Source organism: Haliaeetus albicilla, chromosome 12 (genome assembly GCF_947461875.1).
Source record: "Haliaeetus albicilla chromosome 12, bHalAlb1.1, whole genome shotgun sequence".
Taxonomy (NCBI): domain Eukaryota; kingdom Metazoa; phylum Chordata; class Aves; order Accipitriformes; family Accipitridae; genus Haliaeetus; species Haliaeetus albicilla.
In genome coordinates, this window is record NC_091494.1 from 34,688,234 (window position 1) to 34,713,470 (window position 25,237).

At 45.2% G+C, this 25,237-nt stretch overlaps 1 protein-coding gene across 3 annotated transcripts in view; it reads left to right on the forward strand.

Annotated features, from left to right (window-relative positions):
• Positions 1–1,880: 1,880 nt before the first annotated feature.
• ST6GALNAC1 (ST6 N-acetylgalactosaminide alpha-2,6-sialyltransferase 1) overlaps positions 1,881–25,237 on the forward strand; it is a 30,071-nt gene continuing 6,714 nt past the window's right edge. Inside the window, exons 1-5 of one of the 3 annotated variants that reach the window (XM_069798986.1) lie at positions 1,881–2,099; positions 2,971–3,146; positions 11,196–11,296; positions 16,558–16,701; positions 21,943–22,579. In XM_069798986.1, the coding sequence (XP_069655087.1) occupies positions 11,232–11,296; positions 16,558–16,701; positions 21,943–22,579 (846 nt within the window). In that variant the 5' untranslated portion in view covers positions 1,881–2,099; positions 2,971–3,146; positions 11,196–11,231. Of the gene's footprint in view, positions 3,147–11,195; positions 11,297–16,557; positions 16,702–18,372; positions 18,809–21,942; positions 22,580–25,237 lie in introns of those variants that run through there. The other 2 variants (XM_069798985.1, XM_009913701.2) reach the window with 2 other exon arrangements.

A 25,237-nucleotide genomic window follows, 5' to 3' on the forward strand; every position in this document is an offset into this window, starting at 1 on the left:
CTGAATGTCTTCTGGTGTACTTATCTCTCCTACAAAATCCTGTTAAATACTTTATTATCAGGAAGGATTTTCTCAGTTTTAATACCTGCTGACAGAGGGAGGCAACATTTTCTGACCCAGTTTTAGGGAATGATCTTTTACAAGATTAGGTTTGCTTTATTTTGTGTAATTCTTTTGAGTCTGGGAAACCAAATCTCACATTATCTGGTCACTGTTTCCCATGACAGTTTATTGTATAACTCCGTGCTGTTTGACTTTTAAGAATCATTTAATCTTCTAAATGTTTTCACCTAGGTGAAGGCATATTTATTATGAGATCAAGCTGGTTTTACTACCAGTCATGACTTAATCTAAATTTAATGTCTGAAATTTACCTCTTTTTATTCAACATGAAGGAATTAAGTGGGAAAAGGAGTCTTATGATGTGAAACATCGTGCTAGCCTGCCATGTCCCCAGGCCACAATTTCCTTTGTCAAGCTGTATAAAGGAAGAAATGTAGAAAATTTGTATATGGGACTTGTCCCTAGTTCAAAACTGAAAGCAGGATCTTTTCCAAAGCTCTTTGTGAAAGCAAGCAAAGGCAAATTAAGGTTTAGTTGATTTTTAGTCTTTGTCTTGTAGACTTTACAGTTTATTTCCAAAATATATTTATATTTCTTCTTTTACATTTGGGCCTTCTCTGAATAGGAACATTTCTGGGAAAAAAAAAAAAATCCTCAAACTCCTCAGCTTCACATTATGCCAGCAATGATAATGCTGAATAAGGCAGAGCAGCTGGCATGAAACCTGTCCTGCCCATACCAACTCCAGGCAGTGTCACCAAAATGTTAAGATGCTGTTGAAGACAGGACAGTGTTATTTACTAGGCCCAAATTTAAGAAAGAAACGAAGCTAAGTAAAAAGGCCTCTGCCCAAGACATGAAACAAAGGGATATCTAGACGGTAGAACCCATGGGTTTTAAATGGAACATTTCCTCTGCGTGCAGTTGCAAGACTGTAATAAAGAGGAGCCCACTGGACACGTCTGTGTGCGTCTGTGGACGGCAGTGGGGAGGTGGCGTTCGGAGGCCGCCTTCGAGGCCGCTGGGACCTGCAGCCATGGGGTACGTCCCGTCTTGGCTTGGCCAGCTTCGAATTTCCTTTTCCCTCTGGGCTTATCAATATTTATACAGGAAATCTCGCCGGTTGCTACGGCAGGATCTCCCCTTCTGGGTACTGTCATTAAGTTACACTGGCCGCTTTTCCTCAGCCTCATGCAGGGCTGTAGGGTACAAAAGTGGCCGTATGAACGCACCGCCGGTAGCGCGGCAGGGGGGTTACACCGTGAGAGCCACTGGGGAAACGTTTCGCCCCTTTGACAAGCTCTGGGGCTGCAAACACGGGCGGGAGGATCCCGAATCAGCGCTGGCGCTGAGGGGCCTCTCACAGCCCATTGTAACGTGGAGGCCCAGACTCCTGTGAGCCCCAGTCGCGGGGATGTCCGCCCCCCCACCCCGAGGCTGCTCCCGCGGCCGGGAGCCGCTCCTGCCCACGCCTGTCGCCGACGCTTCGGGAAGGCGACTGGGACACCAGGGGACCGCGGTCCGGGCGCGGCGGGTCCCCGGGCCAGGGCCCGGCGAGGGGGGCCCGCTGCTATGGCAACCAGCCCCGGGCCGCTCGACATTGGACACATATGTCCCCACTTGGCACCCGTACGGCAACGCGGAACGGAACTGGATTGTCCCTAGCCGGCCCCCGTAACCCGCCACGACCGGGGGGGGCAGACTGGGAAGACGTCGAAACCGCCGTTATCGCGCAGTGCGCATGCGTACGGCATCGGCGTCACGCCCCGCGAGTGACGTCCACCGCCGCCTGCCAGAGGCGGGGCCGAGTGCGCATGCGCGGGGCGGGGCCGCTCCCCGCAGTAAGATGGCGGCGGTCGCGGGTGGGCCTGAGGGCTGCCGCCGGCGGAACGCGGTCGGCGCGGTGTTGGGCCGAGAGGCTGAGGGCTGCCTCAGCGGTGGGGAGGCTCTCAGGAGCCTCCTGGGAGTGTCTGGCCGGCGGGTGTGCGGCAGCGTCCCCGGCCGCTCAGAGAGGGCCCTTTCGGTGCCTGTGAGGTGTGGCTGCCGTGTGGGGGAGGCAGGGGGGCTAGACTTTACTTGCCAGCCGACAGGCAGCACGCCGGGCTCCGGCTTTGTAAGGCATCCAAGTTAACCCACGTGTGCACTGGTAGTTTTCACCGGGTGTTTAACCTGACCCAGAGTCCACCGAAGTCGTCAGGACGTTCGTTTCAGTGGATTTGGAGTGGGAATGCAGTGAGATAAGTCGAAGTGAGCGTGGTTTAAGCTGTTCTTTAGTAAATCCATGTTTGGTGATGGTCTTGGGGTCTGCCTGGGCAGGCACCTTGAGAAATGAATCTATCCTTCTAAAAGTGCCCAAAGCAATGTACAGTGTCTGCAGCTGCCCTCACTTGCATGCTTGGCAAGAACGGTTCATCCTAGGTCTTTGCCAAGATACTTCCTGGCCGCGTTTTTTCCGATGCTCTTATTTCTGTGTGTTCCTGACATCCCACTAAGCATGCTTTAGTGTAATCTAGTGTTATGACTCTTCATCGTGCAGATAAGGAACAGATCGTGTTGTCTTCATCTGATCTTGGGTAGATCAGAGAATGACAGCATTTTGTTCTGCATCTTCAGTGTTCTTGGATGTGTTTCTAATTTCTCATTCAAGCTCAGGCAGTCTTAATTCCATGCATTCTGTATGGTGTGTCTAAATATTTTGATGGTTGTAATATTTTGTGCCAGCCATGGAAACGTTTGCTGCTAGGTGACTGTAAAAGTGAGATTTGGTAAACAATTATTAGAAATCTTATACTAACACTATGATTGAAAAAATAGACAAAAGTATAGCCAAGCAATTAACTAGTAGAGGTAGTTGCTCGTAAGTTTTGCAGTTCTTTGCTCTTATGACTAGATGTTCCTGTACGCTAGATAAGAACAATGTTGAAACTGACCACATGTGATTGAAACTGCATTAAGCTTCAAGATCAAAGAACAAGGGACAAGAATAAAGACTTCAAGGACAGCCAACAAGAACTTCAAATGGGTCGGTGGTTGCAAAAGCAGCCCTTCAACTCAAATGGATCCTTCATTGCGCATGATTGGATGTAGGCAGTACGATAATAATCAGTTATAATCATTTTTATGTATATGTATACTAATCTGATTAATATGCAATTAGTTATTCTATATAACCTGTTTGTGCTAAAGCTGTGGCATGCATGCTAGGTGGAACTATCTATTCCCTGTGCATCCAGCACTGCAATAAAGAATGCCTGCTTTCTAAAACTCCAGAATGAGTCTTAGAGAGTTTCTTCGACCGGCTTTTCAGTATCATTAGGCACCAAGCAGATCCAGGTTTAAAAAAAATCTGGAATTATTTAGTTAAGGAGCTTTAGTAAGTGGGAGAGATGAAGGCAGGGGAAAGCGAAAGCAGAATTCCTTTCCTCTGGCTCTGCAGGTAGCTTTGATAGGGAGTTCAGGTTTGGAGACTTTCTTTACAGATCACTTAAATGAGCTTTTTTGCATAGGTTGCCTCTGGAATCGGTAAGCCTTACACTTTGTGATGCAATAGCATCTGCTTTGCGCTGTAGAGCTGGTGTAGGGCTGGCTTGGCCCAGTGCATTAGCAGTATAGATGAAGTAGGTGGCTGTTCCAACAGTATGAGGAATTGTGCCAGTGAACTTGTCAAGTGTATCTGATAGCAAAGAGGTGGGTTTCCACTGTTCTTTCCTTTGAAGGAAGTGGGAATAGTTATAGACGGGAGTGTGGCCCCATGCCCACTATAAACCCTCTGCTTTTTGCACCTACAAGGTTATTTTCCATCTTACATTCCTTCTGTGCTGCTCAGGGGAGTTACAAGATTTTTTGCAAACTATGTCAAATATTTTTAATAAATTCCTCAGGGGCATTTCTCAGAATGAACCGAAGGCAAAAGTCCTTATTAATATCCACCAGAGGAGAATAAGTATGGGTTTCCAGACCAGCTTTGGAGTTACTATAACACCAAAAAAACCCCCGCTCCTTCCAGCCCCACCCCTCACAGTCCCTTATGTCTCTCAATCACTGTATCCAGGCTACATGCATTTGACAGGGAATTAAATCCACAGTCTCTGAATTTACAATAGACTGGGTTTATTCCCATAAGAATGGTGGGACAAAGTTCAAAAAACATGTTGTAGATAACAATCCATTTTAGATAATGTAATTTCCTCTGGGGAGTGAAATAACTAGTTCTAAAAGTTGCAGTAACTGATGGCTATAGGGAATTTGTGTAGTAATCAACTAGTGAACATGGGGCATAAGCATCTCGTGTTTTAAGAAGGCAGCTTCACCTTTATAACCATCCACACTTTTGTTGGTGAATCACATTTTGGTGTAACATGAGGACTGTATGAAAAGGGCCAGAGAGACATATCTCTGTAAACCCCTTGATATTGTAGTCTTTTCTACCTGCATTTCTCTGGAAGTTGTCTGACCAACATAACCTCAGAGGTGGTGGAAAATGTACAGTAGTATCTGCTACCTTCTGTTTGTAGCAAGGGAATGGTATTTTGTTTTATTCTCCTTTCTCCATAATATGACTAGAGCTTTTCTCACAAAGGTGTGTTTTTATTGGGATTTTGACATGTTCCAGGAATGTGATCTTTCTTGTGAGTCCTCTCTAAATGTCCAGTGAAGCAGCAGAGATGCTGATCTGTGAGTACATGTTCAGACTGAGTTATGGAAGCAGCACGAGATGGTAAAAATTCCTAAAGATAAGCTCAGGAGATGGGCATGGATTTGAATCTGGCTTTCTGCTAGGATGGGAACAGAGGAAAACATGGAAGTCCTTGTGACTTTTTTTAAAATTTGAATAGATTTATTGTGCATCAAACACATCCGATCTCTGGATCCCAGCCAACAGCTCTGGAATAGCTGTGCGACACTCCTTTCTCTAAAGGGGAAAATCTCTTGTCTGAAATGCTTTCTTAATTCCCAAAGTAGGTCAGGAATGCAGTCACTGAGGTAAGTATGTGTAGTGAGTGAGTCATGGTGTGATCAGCTGCTGGGAATGCTGTGTAGTGCTTGCATTTGTTAACTGCTAAATTGCATTGAGAACAATAAACTAACAAAGAGGAGGTATTACATAGTTTGTTTCATCTTCATTTGTCTCAGAGAAAGGGGATAATTGATTTTGTTTTTCGTGAAAGGATAGTGTCAAACCTACTGTGGGGACTGTGACTGTTTTCAAGCATTAAGCCAAATTGTTAGGGATGCTGCTATAGAAAGAGGTGAAACAGCCAACCGACCTAGTCCTGGGGAATCATAAGCAGTCTCAACACATCTCCAAAATTGGCAGTGCAAACTGGGCCAAACGTGGCAGGGGAGGTTGCGTGCCTTATCCATGTGGTCACATGTGGACTCGCTGCAGCACATCTGGCTGTGAAGTTGTTCCCAGTGGTAAAATCCAAGGGTGAGGTATGACGAGTCCTTACCTCTATTGGGGTCAATTTTTCCTCCTCTACAGTGGTTAAGAGATTCCAGCCCTGGTGCAAGGACAGGTAACACTGGGAGAGATATGGTGCTGTGTAATTTCCTGCTGGCAGAGCTGCCTGGTAGTAGAAAGTGTGGTTCTTCTTGGAGCTATTTTTTACCTCTCTCCTGAAATGGCTCACATCTTCTTAACCAAGGCTAATGTAAATGCAGCCCTAAAATGCTCACAGTTGGAAGAAAGTTTAAAATGTAGGTAAATGTGAGGTGGTAGGAGAGGAAAAGCGAGTACCATTTATCCGCTGGATGGTGCTGTTGTTTTATACAAACAGCAGAGGGGTCCTGTGTTGCTGTGACTGAAGACTTCCAAGTACTGTTTTGCTTCAGAGAGAATTAAGGATATGCACAGTCCTTTTCTCCTTAGCAAATCTCTCACAAATCCTGCATGTTGTGATCCGCCTGTATCCAGCATTCCTGAGACTGGCTAAACTTAGCTAATGACCATAGGTGGGAAAACTCCTATTTTCTGAGCAATTCCTCTTGATCAGGACCAGAATTTTTCTAAAAAATCTCATTTAAAACTTCCCTCAAACCCCCAGCCCCCAAGAGTTAAGCTTTGTTTCACCTGTGGGATGAGTATTTGTTGGCTCAGTCAAGTGCAGTAAGCTAGCTAGGAGTCGCTGGAGGAAAAGGTTGTTTTCAGCGTCTGGTTATACTTCGTTGTAGGGGAAGAGAAGACACATTCTTCTGATGAAACCGCCTTTCCAGAAGCCAAGACTTGAGTTTGAATTTTGTTTGCTTGCCATAGCATCAGCTAACATAACATCAGATAAGATCTGAAATAGGTATTTGCTACTTACGTGACATTGTTCTAATGTTCTTGTAACTTTTTATTGTATTGTTTTATAACTCTCTCTTAAAGATGTAACTGCGATCCTCACAAAGGAGAGGACTTTGTGGATCATTGCCTCTGTAATTTGTGTTCCTTGTCAACACTGTTACAGCCTTTTATTGGAAAGGAAACAAAGAATAGTAGCCCATGTGATGTGAGAAATTGTTTTGCAAGCTCTGCCTACAACTCAGTTGTTGGCATTCTGCTACTGATAATTGGTGGAAGTAGAAATTAACTCAAGATGCTGGTTTTAAGGAAATGAGAGGGTGGGGAAGGAAGTGGTGAAAGTGTTTAGTTTGTAGTAAGTGAAGATGGCCGCATTGGTTCAGTAACTCTTATGAAAGGTGATACTTTGAATTTTTAGTGCCTTCCAGCAACAGAGGACTGGCTGTCAGCTCCTTTCGGTTTCCAGATACCCTGAATTCTGGTAGCAGAGGAGAACTTTGCATAGAAGACTGCAGTCTGCTGGCAGTAGATGTTTCTAACGACCATTGCTAGTTTGTGGAGTACAGGTAGAAAACCCCTGTGTGATGGCAGTGGTTCAGTGCAGAGCATTGTGTTCTGTGTCACTGGCAAGGCTTTCGTCGGTACCCATGTTCCTGCAGTAGTCATGTCTGAGCTAATCGAGAGCTGATCTGGTGGGATGCATGCGTGGGTGTCACTAACCAGGGTCTAGACACTGGCAAATGTGGGGGGAAAGCAGAGGTCAGAAGAGGTAGTATCTTACTTTGAGGATACCAGTGGTTCATATGTAAAGCAAGTCCTGACTTCAGATGAGTAACAGCATCAGATTCATGCCTTAATTTCTCATCTTATTGTAAGCTGTTTGGCCTCAGTGTAGTGGTTCCCCACTGAAGCACAGGATCTTTCTAACCCTTCCCGTCACCGTGAATTCCCTTTAATTGCCACTCTGTTTGTGTGGAGTGTGTCCTTTCATGTCAGCAAGGACCATTTAAAAATCTAGCTGTTTCCTTTTGGAGGAGAAATATTGTAGCCCAGTAGCTAAGGAAGATGACTGTGACCTTTGGAGGGAAGAGGGACTTACTGAAAATGTGACGGGGTGGATAAACCAGGACTGCCTGGGGAAACAGATTTGCAGGGAGGTGGAATGACTGACTGCCTAGCCTTTTCCCAGCATCTGAGGTTTTATCTAAAAGCCAGAACTATGTCTTGCAAAATGGAGGAGTTACAGTTTCTGGATACTTCTGAGATGTGGTCTATGTGTGGTCAGAATGACTGGGAGAGAGACTCACACCTGTTGGATCTCTGAACTTTCTGTTTGTTTTGACTTTTTGTTAAAAGATGTCCTCTGTGTGTGTTTATGCACTTCAGTTTTGATTGGCCTGGGTAGATGTCGTCTGTTCCTCTTCCATGGTCTTTGTTTTGTTTGTTTTTCCCACTGTGATGTGAAGCTATTGGATGAGTTACACAGAGAGTTATCTGCGTATTAGCAATACAAAGACCAGTGGAAACCGGATGGAGAAAATAGAAACCCCAGCTTTTCTCTATACAGATTATGCTGAAATTTTCACACCCACACACTTAAATCAGCTTTGTAGTGGTAAAGTTTGACTTTCAGCATGAGCAAAAAGACTTCTATTTCAGGCAGCGCTGCATGAAGATTGTAGGTTGGGTATTGCCAATTCTTTCTCCGTGGGCTGTGTTTCTTTGCCCTGCAATAAAGGATTCCTGTGTGTCATCGCTGTCCTTGTGGCAGGATAGAACTGTATGACCTTAGTGAAGACGGGGAGTACCACAGTGTGTGAACCCAGCAACCTTAAGAAAGGAGCAGAGGCATTCTGACAACTTGTTTTTAGGGGGGAATTTTATCTTCCGGCTATTTTCAAGCTGCCCATGAACACACAAGAGTGTTGGGCCTCAGTTCTTTCTCTTGTTTTGTGTGTAGACAATGACAGTTTCAACAACCCTACAATTGCACTGTTAAATTGGCAGTGCTGTGAGTGGGTTGATGAGATGGTTCCCTAAAATGTCCCAAGGAAATTGCACACTGTCCTACGCACGTCCTTTGTTTTTTAAAAACTGCTGTCAGCACAGTTGAGGTGGGAAATTTTCTGTTTGGCTGTTTGATTTACCATGCCATTCACGCAACTGGAAGATCCAGCAGTCCTTTGTGCTGCCCCTGAGATCTGCAACGGACTGTGGTCCCAAGCTTTTCTTTATCCTCTATATCTGCTCTCACAGGTGAATATCCACATCAGAGAGCAGAACTAGGGGAGAAAATCTAATGCTAATGTAATGCTGATGCTGGGAATATAACTTACTGCAGCAGAGAGGAATTCCTGTGTGATGCAAAGTCATAAAAAGAAAACCCAGCACCAGTGGCTTTTGGACCTGTGTGTTATCTTGAGGAAATGCCTACTGGGAAGCTTTCACCACTGAAATGTTCTGCTGGGGACACAGTGCAGTTGTGGCTGTGAAGATCCTGCTAACTGTGGTGTTAGCAAGTGGTTTCCTGTTCTGAGGACTGAGAACTTGTGCGGACAAAATTTGGGATGGTCCCTCTCCTCGTGCACTTTGCCATCTCACCTGCAGCTCAGCCGTTATCTCAGCAGAGATGCTGCAGGTTTTTGAGGAGCCCCTTAATCCATGCTAGGCTGCTCGTAGAGCTGCTCCACTGCTGGTACTGGTGGGGAGTGGCATCTTTATCACTGCAAAACTTTGCGTGCACAGGCAGAGAAGATGATGGACCTGCATCCAATACCTTTATACTGGTTTCCAGCAGAAGTCCTGTCTTAAGAAGCCCCCCTCTTCCCAGGCTCCTTCATGACAAAGGTCTGTCTTTGCAGCTGAGTGATGCTGTCTGTCTAGGTGGGATCCCGTGGAGCTGTGGGAGCCTCACCTGCTCTCTCTGGCTCGCACCATCCTTTTTGCCAGCTCCTCCTATAGCCTTTTGTGGAAAATGCTTTCTTAGTAAAGGGTGGGTTATCCTTGTTTGTGCATGGATATTCTGTACCCAGAAGTTATCTGCATCGTGCGTGACAGTTTGTTAATGTTATACTGACAAGCCTGTAACTATGATGTTGATCTTCCTGCTCACCTTTCTGCAACAAGAGATGAGGCAGACACCCTTTTGCTAATTGCATCAAAATATGGTGGGCTTTATCCTGCCCTCTGCAGTCACAGCAACTGACTCAGCTGAGAAAAAGTGACTTTCAATGTCTGTGGGGGCACACATATGCAGACAATTGTGGTTAGGATCTAGGAGCCCAAGACTGGTCCGTCACATTGGGAGAGCATGTGGTGATGGTAATGGCAGGGTTCTGTCCCCTCAACCTAGGTGGTCATCAGCACGTGGTGGGATAGCAGAGCAGTGATCCGAGACCCCCTCATACAAACCTTCTTTCTCTCTCTAAACAAATCTACTAGAGGACAGGACACTGCATTAGCTGCCTGTCTCATGTTCTCGATTCTTTTTCCTTCTTTGTGAGCACAAAATATCAGAAAATAGCCATCTGTATAGCTAGTTTTGGAGAAGGGTGGCTGGGGTACTGAGAGCATGCTCCTTGGGTCACTTAGCTGACAGTATTGACAGGTATGTTATTTAAAGTTGTTTTTTGGTGCATGTAGGAAGGGATAGTGTAAGGATGGTCTGTTGTTTGCCAGTTCTGCTCACCTCTTCTCTGTTCATCAATTCCACTTGCCAGTTGCGGTGTTGAAACAAAATTTGATCACCTGGACTCTGCTCTGAGTCAAACCAGATTGATAAAACTGGTGACCAAGGGTTTGCAAGCATGACTGTGACTTGATTTGGCCTGCAGGAAAACCCTGGCAATTTTGGTGACCACCAGGCCTGTTTTGATTTTGGCATTTCGGGTGCAGTTAGCAGAGCAGGCAGGTAGAACGGTTATCTGTGACTGAGCATATCTAACACAGAGTCCCTGGCACAAGATCAAACAGTGTTAAGATACCGTTTTTATTGGCTTTCCGGACAAGTGGTACACTTCAAAGTTCATAGCAGATAAACTTGCACCTGGGGTATGTAGAGTGAATGACCTTTTTAGTGAAGTATGCACTATTTATTTATGCATAAATGGAACTGCAGTGTTCTGGTTTCTTGAAGTTGTAAGGCCAGACCCTGTCAAGTGCTGATATTAAGAGAAGTGAGAAGCTGGCTGAATACAGTGTTCTACAGGCAACAGTAAACAACTGAAGGAACTGGCCTTGTAGAAAACCTGTCTTGCAATTCAGCTGCAATCCCTAGCAATAAATTGTTCTACAGGATAACAGAGAACCCAAAGACTAACCACATGACAAGATGGGAAGTTTTTTTTCCCCCGGATAGATTAGATAGCAAACCATGTGAAATTCCACAAGTAAAATGCCACCTATTTATCTTGAAAGAGAAGGAGACAATGTGCGTTTTGTAGATGTGAGTTACGAGTGAGATAAAGCTAATTCTCAAATCAAATTATATTTTAGCGAGGACCTGAACTTCTATCTATGAAACAGTGTAGTTATTTTAATGTATTTGTGGGGCACTTGACATATCTAAATGTTTTTAATAAGATAGACCTCCTGAACAACAGTGAAATACTTTGGTAGTGGGAAAACAAATAGCCCACCTTAGACTTGTGAGTTGCTGGAGCATTGTGGCTTCAGCCGTCAGGGTTCTGAGGACGTTGTGGTGGAGCCACCGGTATCTAGATAAAGCTGAAAGCAAAAAGATATCCATGTAGCTCTGGGCAAAAGCAGGACTGTTGGCATCATCCTGGTTAAATTTTCATGTGAGTAACTGCATTTTACCGCTCTGTCTTCTTTCTGTTTATTTCAGAGACCTTCTGTCTGGAAAAGTTTGTGGTGGTGTAGCATGGCTCATCATATTCCTCTCAGCAATGACTGCCTTTCAGTATCAATTGAAGGAAACACAGTAAGGTAATTTGCAAGTACTTTAGGGTAAATTACATAAAGTTTGTAAACCCAAGGGCTTGTAACTTGCTCTTGGATTCTCAGAGCTTTTTACCATATGGTTTCACAAAATAGCACACATAGTTGAACGACCAGAAGAGTAATTTTCCGTGTTTCTTATTTTTCTACAGAGCTCTCAGTGTCCTCTTGCTCTTGATTGTTTTGTGCATTTATTTACTCTTAAGGTATTAATTATTTTAGTAAACTGGGCTTGCATTTACTTATGATTGCAATATCAAGGGGTAAATATGAACTCAAACATTGACCAAGGGGAAAGGCAAGGTGGAGCAAAGGAGGTGCCCTAGATGACTGTCAGTGGAGCATGATGCAGCAGTGTAGATTGCTTAGGGAGAAACCTCAAGCCTGGAAAGATCAACAAGCCCCAATCAACATCTTCGCACAGGGTTGGTTTAGATATCACTGAAGCTTGGAGCTGTATGAGATGACCTTTCAAGATATCTCTTCCAGCTTTTGTTGCAGTGGCTCTGCAGCATAACTCATTCTAGATGAGTGGGTAGCATCTCAGTGAGTGCAAAATGCCCACTACAGAAGAGAGAGCTGTAATGGCAGGCTAGTGGAGATTAGCACAAGGGCTGGACACCACCTGCATTTGACATCATCCCATTAACAACACAGCTTAGACTGTTTCTGTTGTAGGCTTGTTCATTCTCATTTTATAACTAAAAAAGGGGACACAAGGCTTGAGATGCAAGCTGCAGAGGTAGGAACAAACACACTCAGTGTATGTCCTGCCTGACTTTTCCGTGCCACACTTTTCACTGGAGTGACACCCATCTTTAGGAAGTGCATCTCACGGGAAGAGATGAATAATGTCACTGCGCAGCATTATTAGAAACAGACTGGCTGATCCTCTTGGCCCTGGCTGAGACTGTGCAACAGGAGTGTCCTTCCTGGAGTTCTAAGGCCTGTGAGACAAACCCCCATTGAACAGATGCTAAGCAGCTCCCAGGGAACCAGGAGAGAATGGCATGCCCTTCCTGAGCACAAGGATCTCACATTTCCACTACAATAGCACAGTGTGCTGCTTTCCTGCCCAGCAATTACTTTGCTTGGGGTTTTCCCAGTATGAAGTTGATAGGTGGTGTGCAACTGGAGTAGCAAAGAATTACCTTCTCTCCGTGGCTGGCAAAAGCCTCTGTCAAGTTAATAGGAGGAGGATGGAGATTAGCACAGGACCCTCTAGGTATCTAAATAAAGCAGGGGAAGAACTGTTAAATACAAGACAATAGACAGAGAGGAGGGAAGAGAAGCATGTGATTTCCAGCGGTAAATCCATCTTCCTTATCACAGGACCACGTGGCTGTGCTACTCTTGCAGCTAAAAACATGACTGCACTTTGCCGATGCATCTGTCAGTCAGGAACAGAGAGGAAGGCACTGTGAGGCCACATTTTTCCAAGTGTAAATCAGGGGCATGGTGATTTATACCACTCAAGAAGCAGGCTTACATCTTGCATTCCTGTAGCACTTTTCACCCCAAAGGATGCCAAATGGCACATTTGGCCTGCCAGATGTCAAGAGGGGTGGTTTCTGATGTTAAGTCAGTGGGAAGACTATGGGAAAGACCTTTAGCAAGAAATATTTCACTTCTGGCTCTAAAATTAGTAGACCCTCACACAGATGTGATTCTGTAATTCGTATCTGTGCAAGGCCTAATTTTTGCAGCCAGATGTGAAGTGCTGAGATAACATGCCTGCATTTTTTGCCAGGGGTACAGAGAGGGATCTGAGCTTTGTGAATCTTGTGTTTCTCTCTCTGGAACAGTGGAGAGTCCTGGAATGCTCCTGCTCCTGGCACTTGTCAGGGACAGGAGCTGGGGAGGCTGCTTTTCTGATGGGAGGCCAGCTAGCCATAAGTTTAATAAATTACCTCCTCACCTGTCTGCAGTACTGCCCTGCTCCTTGGGGGAACAGCTCTCTGAGAGATTCCTAGTCAAGGAACAGAATATTTTCTTGCTTTCCATCAAATAGATTTTAAAGGGGAAAAAAAGCCACAACCCGTATCAGCCCTGGAGTGGTGTCAGTTTGTCTCTCTCTCTGTCAGCTTTTGGGTGATATGCTAGGCTTCCTGCTGGGATGGCACAGACAAAAGGCTGTTAAGGGAGGCATTTGGATAAAGGATCCCTGGTTCTTTCCAGCCTGTGTAACTCCAGCTGACATTTCCAGCCATTGTTGCTGGGAGTGTATTTTTCTTTTTTTTTTTTTTTTTTTTTTTTAATTCTTTCACATGAAGTGGCTCATCAGTCTTCTCAGCTTTGTGTGTCTGAGAAAGAAATGCTGGGACCAGAGCCATTTCAGTGTTGCAGCTTAAGCGGGATGGGGTGGATTGTGAAGAGTTCAAGAAGCAGAAAAGTGTGATGGAAGACTTGGTCTGCTTCACTCAATACAAAGATGTTAACACCTATCGCTGTGGGCATAGGGAACATGCTCAATAGCTGAGTAGTCATTGTGCTTACAGAAAGAACTAAAACAAGTTCCAGTGATCAGAGGCTGTAATACAGCCAAATTTGGAGGACTTAGACCCCATCTCCCAATGATTGCTCCAGGCAAGGACTTTCTGTGGTACGTGGGAGCCAGCTGGAGGAGCCTGCCTGTGGTCCCATTACCATGTGGGAGAGGGGGAAATATTCCATCTTGGACAAATATCATCTGCTGTCACAACATAGATTCAAAGCAGTTTCTTTACTGGGGCATTAGCTGGGTGGGGCTGGATACCAAGCAGACAAAACAGCACTAATAAAAACCAACAAGTTTTGCATTCTTTGCAACTCTGCCATGTGGACACTGAGGAGGTGCTTCCTAGTGTTCCACGGTGAAAGCCACTGTTTCTTTCTCTCCTGGGGCATTTCAGCGCATGGAGAACACAGACCAGTTGGCTCACTAAGCTGTTCCCTACCTCCTGGCACAGTTTGCTGAGTCTTTGCTCTGTGACAAAACTGTGGGCATTCTTGCAAGTGCAGCAGTAGAGAGGTGGGGGCTTTGCCTCAATAAATGCAGTTGTCTCTCAGGGTGTGTTCAGTGTTTTTGAGAGAAGGTTTGGTGCGGAGAGGAATGGACTTGCTGGAAAATGGCCAGCGAGTGTAGAATTCAGGCAAGCTTGGGAGTTTTGGGGCTATTGGTTTTGTTTGGTGAAAGCAAGACAAATAGCTGTGCAGAGTTTGCTCTTGTAATTTCTTTCCCCTCTGGATTCCCAGCCTAAAAGCATGTGCTTCTGAAGATGACTACTGAACTGGCAGGGGAAAACAAGACCCTAACATTTCCAAGCCAAGCCTTTGCTAACCCACAGGCATGTCCATGAAGCAGTCTCATGCTGCAGGCAATGTCATTCCTTTTCTCTCTCAGTTAGAACTCACTCAGTTCTTACATCATCAAGTAATACTGTGAACAGGTCCACACACCCCCAGCTTCTTTAGCAGCTCCTTATTCCACAGGCTTCCAGTCACATACTGGTTTTTGGTATGTTTTGGACATCACTGAAAGACAAGTTTGTCCTACAGTGAAGCTTGATCAATTTCTAGACCAGCTCTGTCCTTAAAGCACAGCTTGTGATGGCCTCTTCCCTAGCTCAGAGCGGTGGGAAAGTGGAAAGCACACAGGGCACAGGCAAGTAAACAAGATTTGATACATAGCCCTCTGGAGAAGGTGCACGCAGATAACTTACTGGCATAGTTCAGACTCTAGCTGACACGCACAACATACAGGAGCTTAAGATCTAATGGAGATAAAGTTTGTTTATAAAAAAAACCCAAAAAACCAAACAAACAGAAAGGCAATCTGCCTTTTATTTGTCCAGGATGTAACTAAGGATGTAGTTAAGTAGATGTGGAATTAAAGGGACTGTTGGGAGATGGAAAAGAGCTAATAGATAACTATCTTCACTTGATGGTCCCAGGTGGAGTTTGCTTAAAAAAGCAAAGGGCCTGTTTTCATGGCACTAAAGAATAGAAGAACTTCTGGTGTGGGTGTTGATGTTAGTAGCTGGACACACTGAACACAGAGCGGCAGTGCTGGGCTCTGAGTCTCTACACCATGAGAGAAGCAGCATCTCCTGGGATTGCCAGTAGGACTGCCAGAGAAACATGCAAAACCTCTCATTTGGAAAAGGAGGCTGGCATCTGGCCTGTGGCCCTTGAGAGGTTGCCAACTCCTGTGTTAGGTGCAGTCTTCACTTACTATCTTCCTGTCTGTGGGCTGGGAGCCCTGTGTATCCCAGGAATCATACTTCTTATAGAGCTTTATAAGTGAACAGCTCTGCTATTGGCCTCAGTTTTCACCAGGCCACCCCTGACGAGTTACAATACATCCCCATTTCCCAATCTGACCTCGTGTTAGAGCTCACCAGCCTGGCTGCCTGAGCTCTAACAAACCGATTTCAGCAGTGGCGGTAGAGGATGATGAAATAATACTCCAGGGAAGTGAAAGCCAGTACTCCAATAGGTTTTGGGGGTTTTTTAGGTTTTCTTTTCTTAGACCAAGAAGGTGAAAAGCTGTGTGTGTTGCATAGCAAGCCTGGTTTTGGCTAATGTGCTTGCCAGAGATTTGGATATTCCCCCAAGCACAGAGTTGAACATAGAGTACTACAGACATGTTCTCCACAATTGCCAGCCCAGTTCCTTAAAAGCAAAGAAAACTGTCTGTCTCTGCTTGTAAGAATCCTGCTATCCCTTGTGGCTCTTGGTTTCACAGTAATGTTACATGGAGGAGGTTGAAGGAAAATGCTGCCTCCAGAATTTCCCTTCGGGACCCTATCAACAAAAAAAGCCTTGTAATTGCACACAAACAGCTTCTTCCAAGCAGTATGCCTGAAGTGCATAGGGCTTGAAAGAGGAAGGCTAAAATGAAGCCGTTGCTATGTATGCTGCGTATCGGTGCTTCAGGACTGATACTTGTTCCTTAAGAATGTCCTGTTGGAGATCTTGTGGGCACAGAGTTGCTGTTTGCCTGCTGCATACCCAGACCTGTAGCCCACCTTTCTAGAATTGCCTGAAGCTGATGAGGGCTGCCCAGGAATATGGCAATACCTTGGCTGATCCCTTTCTCAGTGCCTGTAATTGTTCAACAGATCTCCTTTGATCCTAGGCTCAGTTTGAGCAACAGTGAAATGTTTTGCTGTAGGTGGAGGCGGGATGGTACCCTGGACTAACAACCTCCCTTGTGTTTCTTCAAAGGCTTTTCAAGCCTGTGTTATTGTTTCATTTTTTTCTCCTAGGTCCTCTCATAACCAATGTTTTGCACTTAAATCCAGAGGGAGTAACTTCTCAGGAAGTATGGACAATAAAGAAATGCAGCTACTGCTGAACCTTGTACAGGGAATCCTTGCAGCTTTTTGCTGTGATGGGTGGAGAGTTACAAGGTAGGTGGGAAACCTGTTGACTGGCTTTCCTGTAACTTGAAGCAAACATCTTCAGTCCTCTGTGTATTCAGTAACAGTGTGAGTGCTACCTTCTGAGACTTGTGGTATTGTCAACAAAAGCTTTTTTATATCTAAGCTTAATTTTTTATAAGACCTGTGGAAAAGCAGCCTATGTTGTAAGAAGCAATATAGCCATCTCCCCTTGAACTGTCAGGGTTAATATTTAACAGCTCCCCAGAAGTTGAAATAGCCCTTTGCTGTAGCAGGTAAAACTACATCTCTGGTACAGGTAAGCATTTCTCTGGCTGTGGTGTTCATTCATCTCTGCTAAGCTTTCCCTCTGCTGGTGGGGAGATGTATTCTGGACTGCCAAAGATTGATCTCCAGGCAGACTGCTGATTTTCATGAAGAGGACAGGATGGGATATGTATCATGGAACTTGGGATGGGGAGATATTGTCAGGTGCTACCTATCAATGAGAAGCAACATATCCCAGGTCTGAATATGCTCATGGCTCAAATCAAGTGTAGTGAAAACCCCTGGGGTTGCGACAGGGACTCATTACCCTTGGAGCATTTCGTGTGCACATGGCATTAGTGAAGCTTTGTTTTAACTGACACTGTTGATGAACAAAGCCTGGTTGTACTGTACAAAACCCAAATGACCAGGGTCCCACTAAGGGCAATAGTGTAGAAGGCGGTTGTCTGTCTGTCCATGATGGCATGATTCACAGATGTGAGAAACTTGGAATTTATTTTGGTGTTATGTGGAATAAAAATTCAGATATATTAGATACTCCCTTGAAACCAACTGAATTTCAAGGGGCTGTACTGTGGGGGTCCCCAGGGTGATCTAGTTCTTTTAAATTCTACAGCTAGCCACAGACTCAAATGCGTCCAGGTTCTGGTTTAGTGGTGAACTGACATAGCTATCATTTCCTGGCCACTCAGTGATCCCTGTGAAGTGATGGGATGGTTCAAAAGCCATAAGTCAAAGACCAGTCCTAGAATTGGTACTGGAGGCAGTTTGACTGAGAGCTCAAAAAGAAGAGCAGATGAAGAATGTGTATTGCTGCTATCTGTACAAGCAGCTCAGAGCTGAAGTGGCAGACTCCTGTTTTGGCTTGGGAACCTGAGCTCCAGGCAGGCCTGTGTAACAAGTTTGTCAGCAATAGCGCTGTTAGATTGTGATGGAGTTGGCACCTTTCAGACAAGTGAAATGCTGGATTGAAGTTTTTCCGGTTGCCCTAAAGGCAGGTCAGCTTTATTAAAGAGGGAGGGAACTGACTCTAAGCTCTGCCCTCTAATGCTTTACTCAAGCACTAATATGCCTTTAAACACAAACTCCTCTGTTCTATGGTGGATTTGCAAGGAGTCTTACTTTGACTTATTCAAAGCAATCACAAGGTAAAATGGATGCATATCTAGCCATCAGCTTTTGGGGGCAGGGATTACTTCTGGATTTGAGCTACAAGCAATTACTGTATGAAGAAGAAAATAAAGATCTGTTTATGGTTATGGCTAGAATCTTGCCTGAGCCCTTGGGTAGGTGGTGGTCTGAAAGCTAATTTCTTTGACTGTAACTACAGCGACTTCCATAATTCACACAAATGTTCCCAGTGATGCTTCCACCGGATTTGGAGGTAGAGGGTTTCCTTCTTACGCTGGACTAACCTCATTAAGGAAAATATAGGAAACTTCTCTTGTTTGCAGTAAAAGGTATTTCTTTCCCCGCTCTGTGTTGCAATAAGCTTAGGATGATAGACGGGAACAGTACAAAGCTGTTCTCTTGTCTGAGAAATTGGATCTGTGTGCGGAGTGTCTGGGAATGTTGGGAGAGAGGGTGTGTGTGTGTTCTTGTAGTGAAATCCAGAGAGAAGACCAGCCCACTCATTCAACACACCTTTGGAAAGCACTGCCTAGCGAGCACATCTGGGCAGCAGCAGCAGAGCCTCTGTCGCTTTCAGGCATCTCACCATGTGGTTTTTCAGGAAAAGGGTTCCTAAAATTCCCAGAGCCCTCATTTGGCTCATTGTTTTAACACACTTGTGCATCTTCATTGCTAATTTCAGCTCCTTGTTTGGCTTGTCAAAGACAAGGATTTTCAGGTAAGAGACCTGCTTCCTTGTGATATGCACTGTCTGGATAGAGTGCTTGTGCTCACTTTCTTTCTCTGTCTCTGTGTCTTTTTACCCTGAAACTTGTACTTTTGATCTGACTGAGATGACCACTTTGTTTTAGCAGACCATGTTGTGTAGAATCAGAGCACGGTTTTGGAAGATCCACAGTCAAAAACTTGCTTCTGCTGGTTCACTAATTTCCAGTGTTTACTTGCGTAGCTGTTTAAGAAAGCTGTTTTTGCTTTACTAATGCTACCTGATTTCATACTTTGGCACTACATAGTATTTGCTTTTCCTGGTGGCTCCCAGAAGGTCATTCAGACCTAGTCCAGATTTCATTGCTGAACATTAAATTTGGTGGGATACCTTTGAATTTATAGCAAGTTCAATATCTGATTCCTAATACAAATATGCTGCATACTGGGAGACCAATGTCATGCTGACATGATCAATATATATATTATTTTTTATATCAATGGTATCAATGGTCAAGTAAATCCTACAAGAATGGGTGTGGAGGATGACTGCGGTAAAACGTCTCCAGCATTGTTGGCAGGAAGCACTGTTCCTTGCAGGAGCACAGCAGGTACCTGAGCCTTTCCTACTAAAAGCGTGGCTTGCTTACATGTTAGTGCCCTGTGCTGTGTATAGGAAGCATCACTCCCCAGCCTCCCCACCAGCCCTCATATGGTCCCAGCTCTCCTGGTGAGCATGTCTGGCTTGTCTTCGTGGGGGTTGGTTTTCAGCTGGACCTCTCAGGGCTGATACTGTGGGGGCAGGCAGGAGGGGTGAGGCTGGGAACACCTACATCTCTTCTGGAGGTGGCATGAGTTTAGTTCAGCTCCAGCGACTTGAGACCACACCTGGAGGACAGCTATCGATTTGGAGAGGTTGGAATCTGCACAAGGAAGGCAGGGGAAAGGAGAGAAGGAGGAGGTGTAGAGAAGTGAAGTGAGTTGTCCTTGATCACAGAGCCCATCAGTGGCAGAGCAGGGACAAGAACTCCATGCCCAGCTGCTTGAAGCCATTTCATTCTGCCATAGTTTCAGATAACGGAAATGTCCATATTTTTGCAACTTAAGTAAAACACAACTAGTCGCGAGCTGTATGTGGTTATCTGTGTGTCACTTCTATTTCCATACCTTTATATGTAACATAAAATACACAAAGCAGCATTTACATGGCTTTATCCTCTATTTGTCCTAGGGCTTTGTAAATGGAGAGGAAAATGACAGTAAATGTCATTGAGCTTCTGCAGTTGTTTGCCAGCTGGACGCTGGGGCCTGAAATTTGATGAGCTGCTTTGACCATTTGTCTGGGTTTAAAATGCTGGTCAGGAGAGCAGGGTCCTGTGTAGGCATGAGTGCCTGGCCATGTGGGTCTGACTGCAGGGAGCAAGGTTTTGGATGTGAAGGGCTCTGGGTTTACGTTTTGGTCTCTGTATCTTTGGCACAGTATTTGAAATTAAAGTGTAATAGAGCTGGGATGGAATCTGTGCCCTGCAAGACAGCACATACAGAAAGTCTGGGGTTGGGGGTGGTTTGTCATACTCTCCTGTTTCATTTGTTCTCTGCCCTTTAATTTCAAAATTTTAAACATCATCTTAAAAATACCACAGAAAGTCATCCAGGGATTTAGGATCTGCCTGAGCTACCTTACCAAATTTCTCTTTACTTAGGGCGTATATATAAAATCTTTCCTCTTATTAGGCAGTAAACAGTTACAAGTTTATACATGAAGCACTATGATAGAAAGCAACTGCTGCCTATTTGGTTGAAACTGGCTAGTGATTATGAGGGGAGGTAGAGGAAGAGCTGATAGGCTATTTACCACAACCTCTTTTTCTCAGAAATAGCATTGGAAAGGTTCAAGTATTTATCTGATACAAAATTATTTTTAAAAGCCTCTTAGTTGATAATTTCCTAATCACTTTAATGAATGCCATACCACTCTGAAGCTTCAGCAGCAATTGAACTGTTATCTACAGCCTGCTATCTGCAGAGGTGCTCTTTCCCCCCATTTATCACCTCGGAAGCAATCCACAGCTCTCTGAAACAAATGCATCATGCAAAGGGTGAACGTGAGTGTGAAATCAGACTGCCACAACTATGCTGGTTTATTCTGAAAAGCTTTGCTGTACGTAAAAGCTCAGCTGCAGAAATTTTTCACCTTCCTTTTTCCTGTTCCACCCTCCAGCCATGTGCAGATAAGAATGAATGTTTGGGACAAAACCCCACCACTTCGGCCTTGATTTTTTTGCTGGGTTTCAGCCCAGTCTGTTGGCAGCTGTATCCTACGATATCCTTGTACCTGCCTATGCCTCTGAACTGGGGAACAGGGCAGCTGCAATATTAGAGGTGATTGTTGAAAATGCAGAGATTTTACATTTTTAAGCTTCAGAGTGTATTTTAATAGCTTCAAAGTGCCTGTCTTAAGACACGTGTGCCTGGCGAGTGCTGTGTGATGCCATTGCATTAGCTGGCTAAGGGTGAGGAGGAGAGGAAAAAGCGCCTTGTCGCCCCAAATGCTCAAGAAGTGATGTATGGTAAAGGAGTGAGTTTCACTTCTTATTAGACTTCTCTTACTGAATTCTGGAAGATCTTCATGCTCTGTTCCTGAAGCACTTGGCTCTACCGGCAAAGAGAGCGAGATGGCTGCCTTCATGGTGTGTGCTTGTCCTGAGCTCGGGATCTCCAAAACAGTCCTGCAGTGCTCTGGGGACGTTGCCAGTTGTCTGTCCAATGCAGAGCAAAATTGTTCTGTGCTGGTTTGCAGTTACTGCCGGTGCGGATGTTTCATGAGCCAAGTGCTCAAGAGGAGTGTGTAGCCTCTGGAATTTGCTTAGTGGGGAGATAAGCGGTATTCAGGCCAGGATGGTGTGGGAAGTTGAATAACACTTTGGTGGCAAAGTTGAAGATGAAATTGAATTCATACAGCATCGTGCAGAAATTCAAGTGGCAGTTGCCAAGGCAAGTCCTCTGAGTGTGGTGGTTGTATGCAGTGGTTGCTCTGAAACACAGAGAGGGGCTCAGAGTCAAGAGCACTAGAAATGGGCTGGAAGGTGTTCAGTGTTAAGTTGAAGGTGTGTGTGATGGTTCTGCTTTTCCTTTGATTGTATTCAGGCAATTGAGCATTTTCCAACGTGCCCCAGATATGCTACAAGTGGAGACCCAAGAGCAACAGGGTTTAGACTATTCTGATAATGGGAAGTCAAGGAGCTTTTTAAAGGTGATTTCGGGGAGAGACGTCACAACGCTCAAACAAGATATGGTTGAGAAGACACCAAGATGGGAAGGAAAGGAGGAGCAGGAGAAAATGATGAAACCAGTTGCCAGGCTGGAGGAAGCCAAGGAGAACATGACTGTGAAACCACGCCCCACATTGGAGGGAGTCAAGAAGACAACAGTGAAAACACCCCTTAGGGTGCAGGGAAACAAGGAGAAAACAACAGTGAGACCAGCCCCAGGGGTGGAAGAAGCAAAGGAAAAGACAATAGTGAAACCACTTCCCAGAGTGGAGGGAGCCAAGGAGAAGGCAACAGTGAAACCATCCTTTGGGATGAAGGGAGCTTGTGAAAACAACATATGCAAAGACCAAACAAAGCCAAAAGAGCCTCCTGCATCAGTGAAAACTGTAAGACCTCTTCCTCAGGCTGCTGCAGTGACAGAAAAGAAGAAGCTGAGGGCTGCTGACTTCAAGTCTGAGCCGCACTGGGATTTCGAGGACAAGTACCTGCTGGACAACTCATCTCCACCATTGGTAGGTGTGATGGCTGTGTGTGTTCACCAAGAATGATGCCTCCCTGTTGACCTCCTTGTCTGCTGTCCCCTGGGTGTATGTGCCCTTCACAGTTGAGGGTGATCTCCAAGCTGGTAGGTCAACTCACTGGTATACGCAGATGCTGCTGGGACCCAGCGAGGGAGACCTATATGTACGACTCAATTAGCCTGGCCAGTCCTCCACCATGCTCCAGTATTGGAATTTAACTGCAATTGCACGCATTTCCTTGGGTTCCTTTGAAAGTCAGCCCAAGCAGCCCTTTCTGGAGCTCAGGTGCATCAGAAGCTGGGGAAAATATCTCACCTAGATGTGCTACAAGGTGGTCCCACTCTTAGGTGCCTTGATATATTGCATAGGGGACTTAGGCACACAATGCAGCGCATGTGTTCCCTGTGACATGGCACCCTGAGGTAAGTTGAGTCACACCTAGTCTTGTGATGCCTACAGGCAGGCATTAGGTGTCTGGCACTACATGGCAGTCTTCATACAGGCATCCCATTTCTCACCCAGTCTCTTGGGAAATGGAACATCTGCATTCCTATGAAGACTCAGGTTTACAATCCCCAGATTGCCTTGATCTTTGTTTTATGCAGCCCAGCTAAAGAAAACAAGCAGTGTCTTGGTGAGGGAACAGGAAAAGGAATGCCTCCGTGTGCCTGTTCACCCAAGCACATCTGTATCAAAGCAAGTCAAAAGCTTTGACAGCAGTGGGGCAGCAGTGACACTTGTGCTGTGCTAGGCTGTGAAGAATGACACTGGCAGTGATGGTGAGGAGGGTCTCAGTGCACAGGAATGGAGGCTTTGTTAGTTGCTTGTATTAAAGTCAAAATAAGGTCAAAGAAAAAGGATTAGATAAGACTGATAAGCATGTACCTGCCTGCTTTGGGGACAGTAGGGTGGAGACCATTCACATTTTATGATTTTCTGTCAATATTGGCAAAAATTCAACTGTGTATGTGCCCCACTGGAGAAACGATGGTTAAAAAGTAACTTTTTTTACTGTCCTTGTGGTTTATTATCAACAGTAGGAGAGTCTTTCCCAGGTGTTTCCAATTCACCTTTTCCACTCTGTATGTAGACCCCCATAGTAAGCAAGCAGATTCTTTACCCATTCAGAGCTCCATGACTCAGATGGTCCCACCATGTTGGGTTGCTATCTAGGATTTTCTTGCTATGCATTGAACCATCGTCACAGCAGAGCAAATAATTCATAACAGATGTGGCATTCAACAAGCCTTGCTTTGTTCCTCTTTGTTAAATAGGAGTAACTGTAGGCCTGGTCAGCACAAGTAGAATATTTTGGTAGAGGTGAAGATGAGAATCTCAGATGATACAGTTGTACCTGTCAAGGCAGTAGCACTTGCACAGCTACAGCTTCAAAGTTTTCTTACAGATCCTTTTTGTTGGGAGTGTTGTTTTTTTCATTAGTTCTCCTGATCACTTCTGCCTGTGTAGGTCATATTACTGATGTGATCTTCCAAAACAGTAAGCCTGGTGCCCCCCATCAGGTTGTCTTAACAGCCATGGAATTGAAAGCCTTTTTCTTTTCTGTTTTGCACTGAACTCTTGTTCTGACCATATTTTTAGTCTTTCCTTTGTAGCTATGAGGGTTTGGAACTAACTTAAAATGAAATTTAAGCATCTCATCATTACTCAGGTCCAGGAACAGGGCCTTTAGGGAAGTTGTAAACTATAGCAAAGTTCTCAGCAAGCACATGGGGCATGTTATGGTGCACAATACTGTCTCTGTCTGCCATCTTATGCTGGTAACTCTTTGTAAAGCTTACCCAGAGCAGTTTTCCTGGCACCCCTGTTGCTGGAAGGCTTGGACAGGTGGGTAACCCTCTCTAGAGTGAGAAAGGTCTTTATGCATGGGTATAAGTGGCCTTTACACACTGCTCATGTGCTCAGGGAGGAGGGAGGGTGTAGGCACGTGAGCAGAGGACAGGAGTGCCTGTTCTAGCTCGTTGGTCTTAGATGAGCCATTTGCCTATTTAAAATCTCAGTGCCACAATCTTCCACCATTGCCATGTGACATTTTGGTGGCATTAGGGGAATGTAGGTGTTGCTCCAGCGGACTGTCAGAGCTGCAGGCACCATGTTGTTCTGCTCAGACTTCTCCCGGTGGAGCAGGGGCTACTCTTGAAAAATTTAATCCCATTCCCCAACCCCAGGGTGCCCAGGATGCCTTGGGAGATGTGCAGAGAGCAGAGGTAGATGAACTGGGCCAATAAAAATACCCTAGGAGGAGTTCTATTGTTTTGATGTTTTATTTCTGAGCTCTCTCTCCCTCGTGGTATTTTGATGTTGTTCCCCATTGCCCCTTTTGGCAGTGCGAGCCATTCTTTTGCTGATGGGATGTGCTCTTCAGTGTGGCATTGAGTCACTTGAGAGGAGCAGCTGGCCCCAAAGATACGTCTGTTATCCAAAGATCTGTGCCTATTAAATGTGGAACTTGGCTGTTAAATGCTTCAGCTCGTGCACTGGACCAGCCTTAATGAGTCACAGCAGAAGGGCCTGGCAGATGATGCAGTCTGTGGTGCAGGATGTGCATCCTTCTTCCTGGGCTCCCCATGGTCTCTGGGCACGCCAAATACAAATGGGAGTGGGCAAATTATATGGCTAAGAGTGCATATG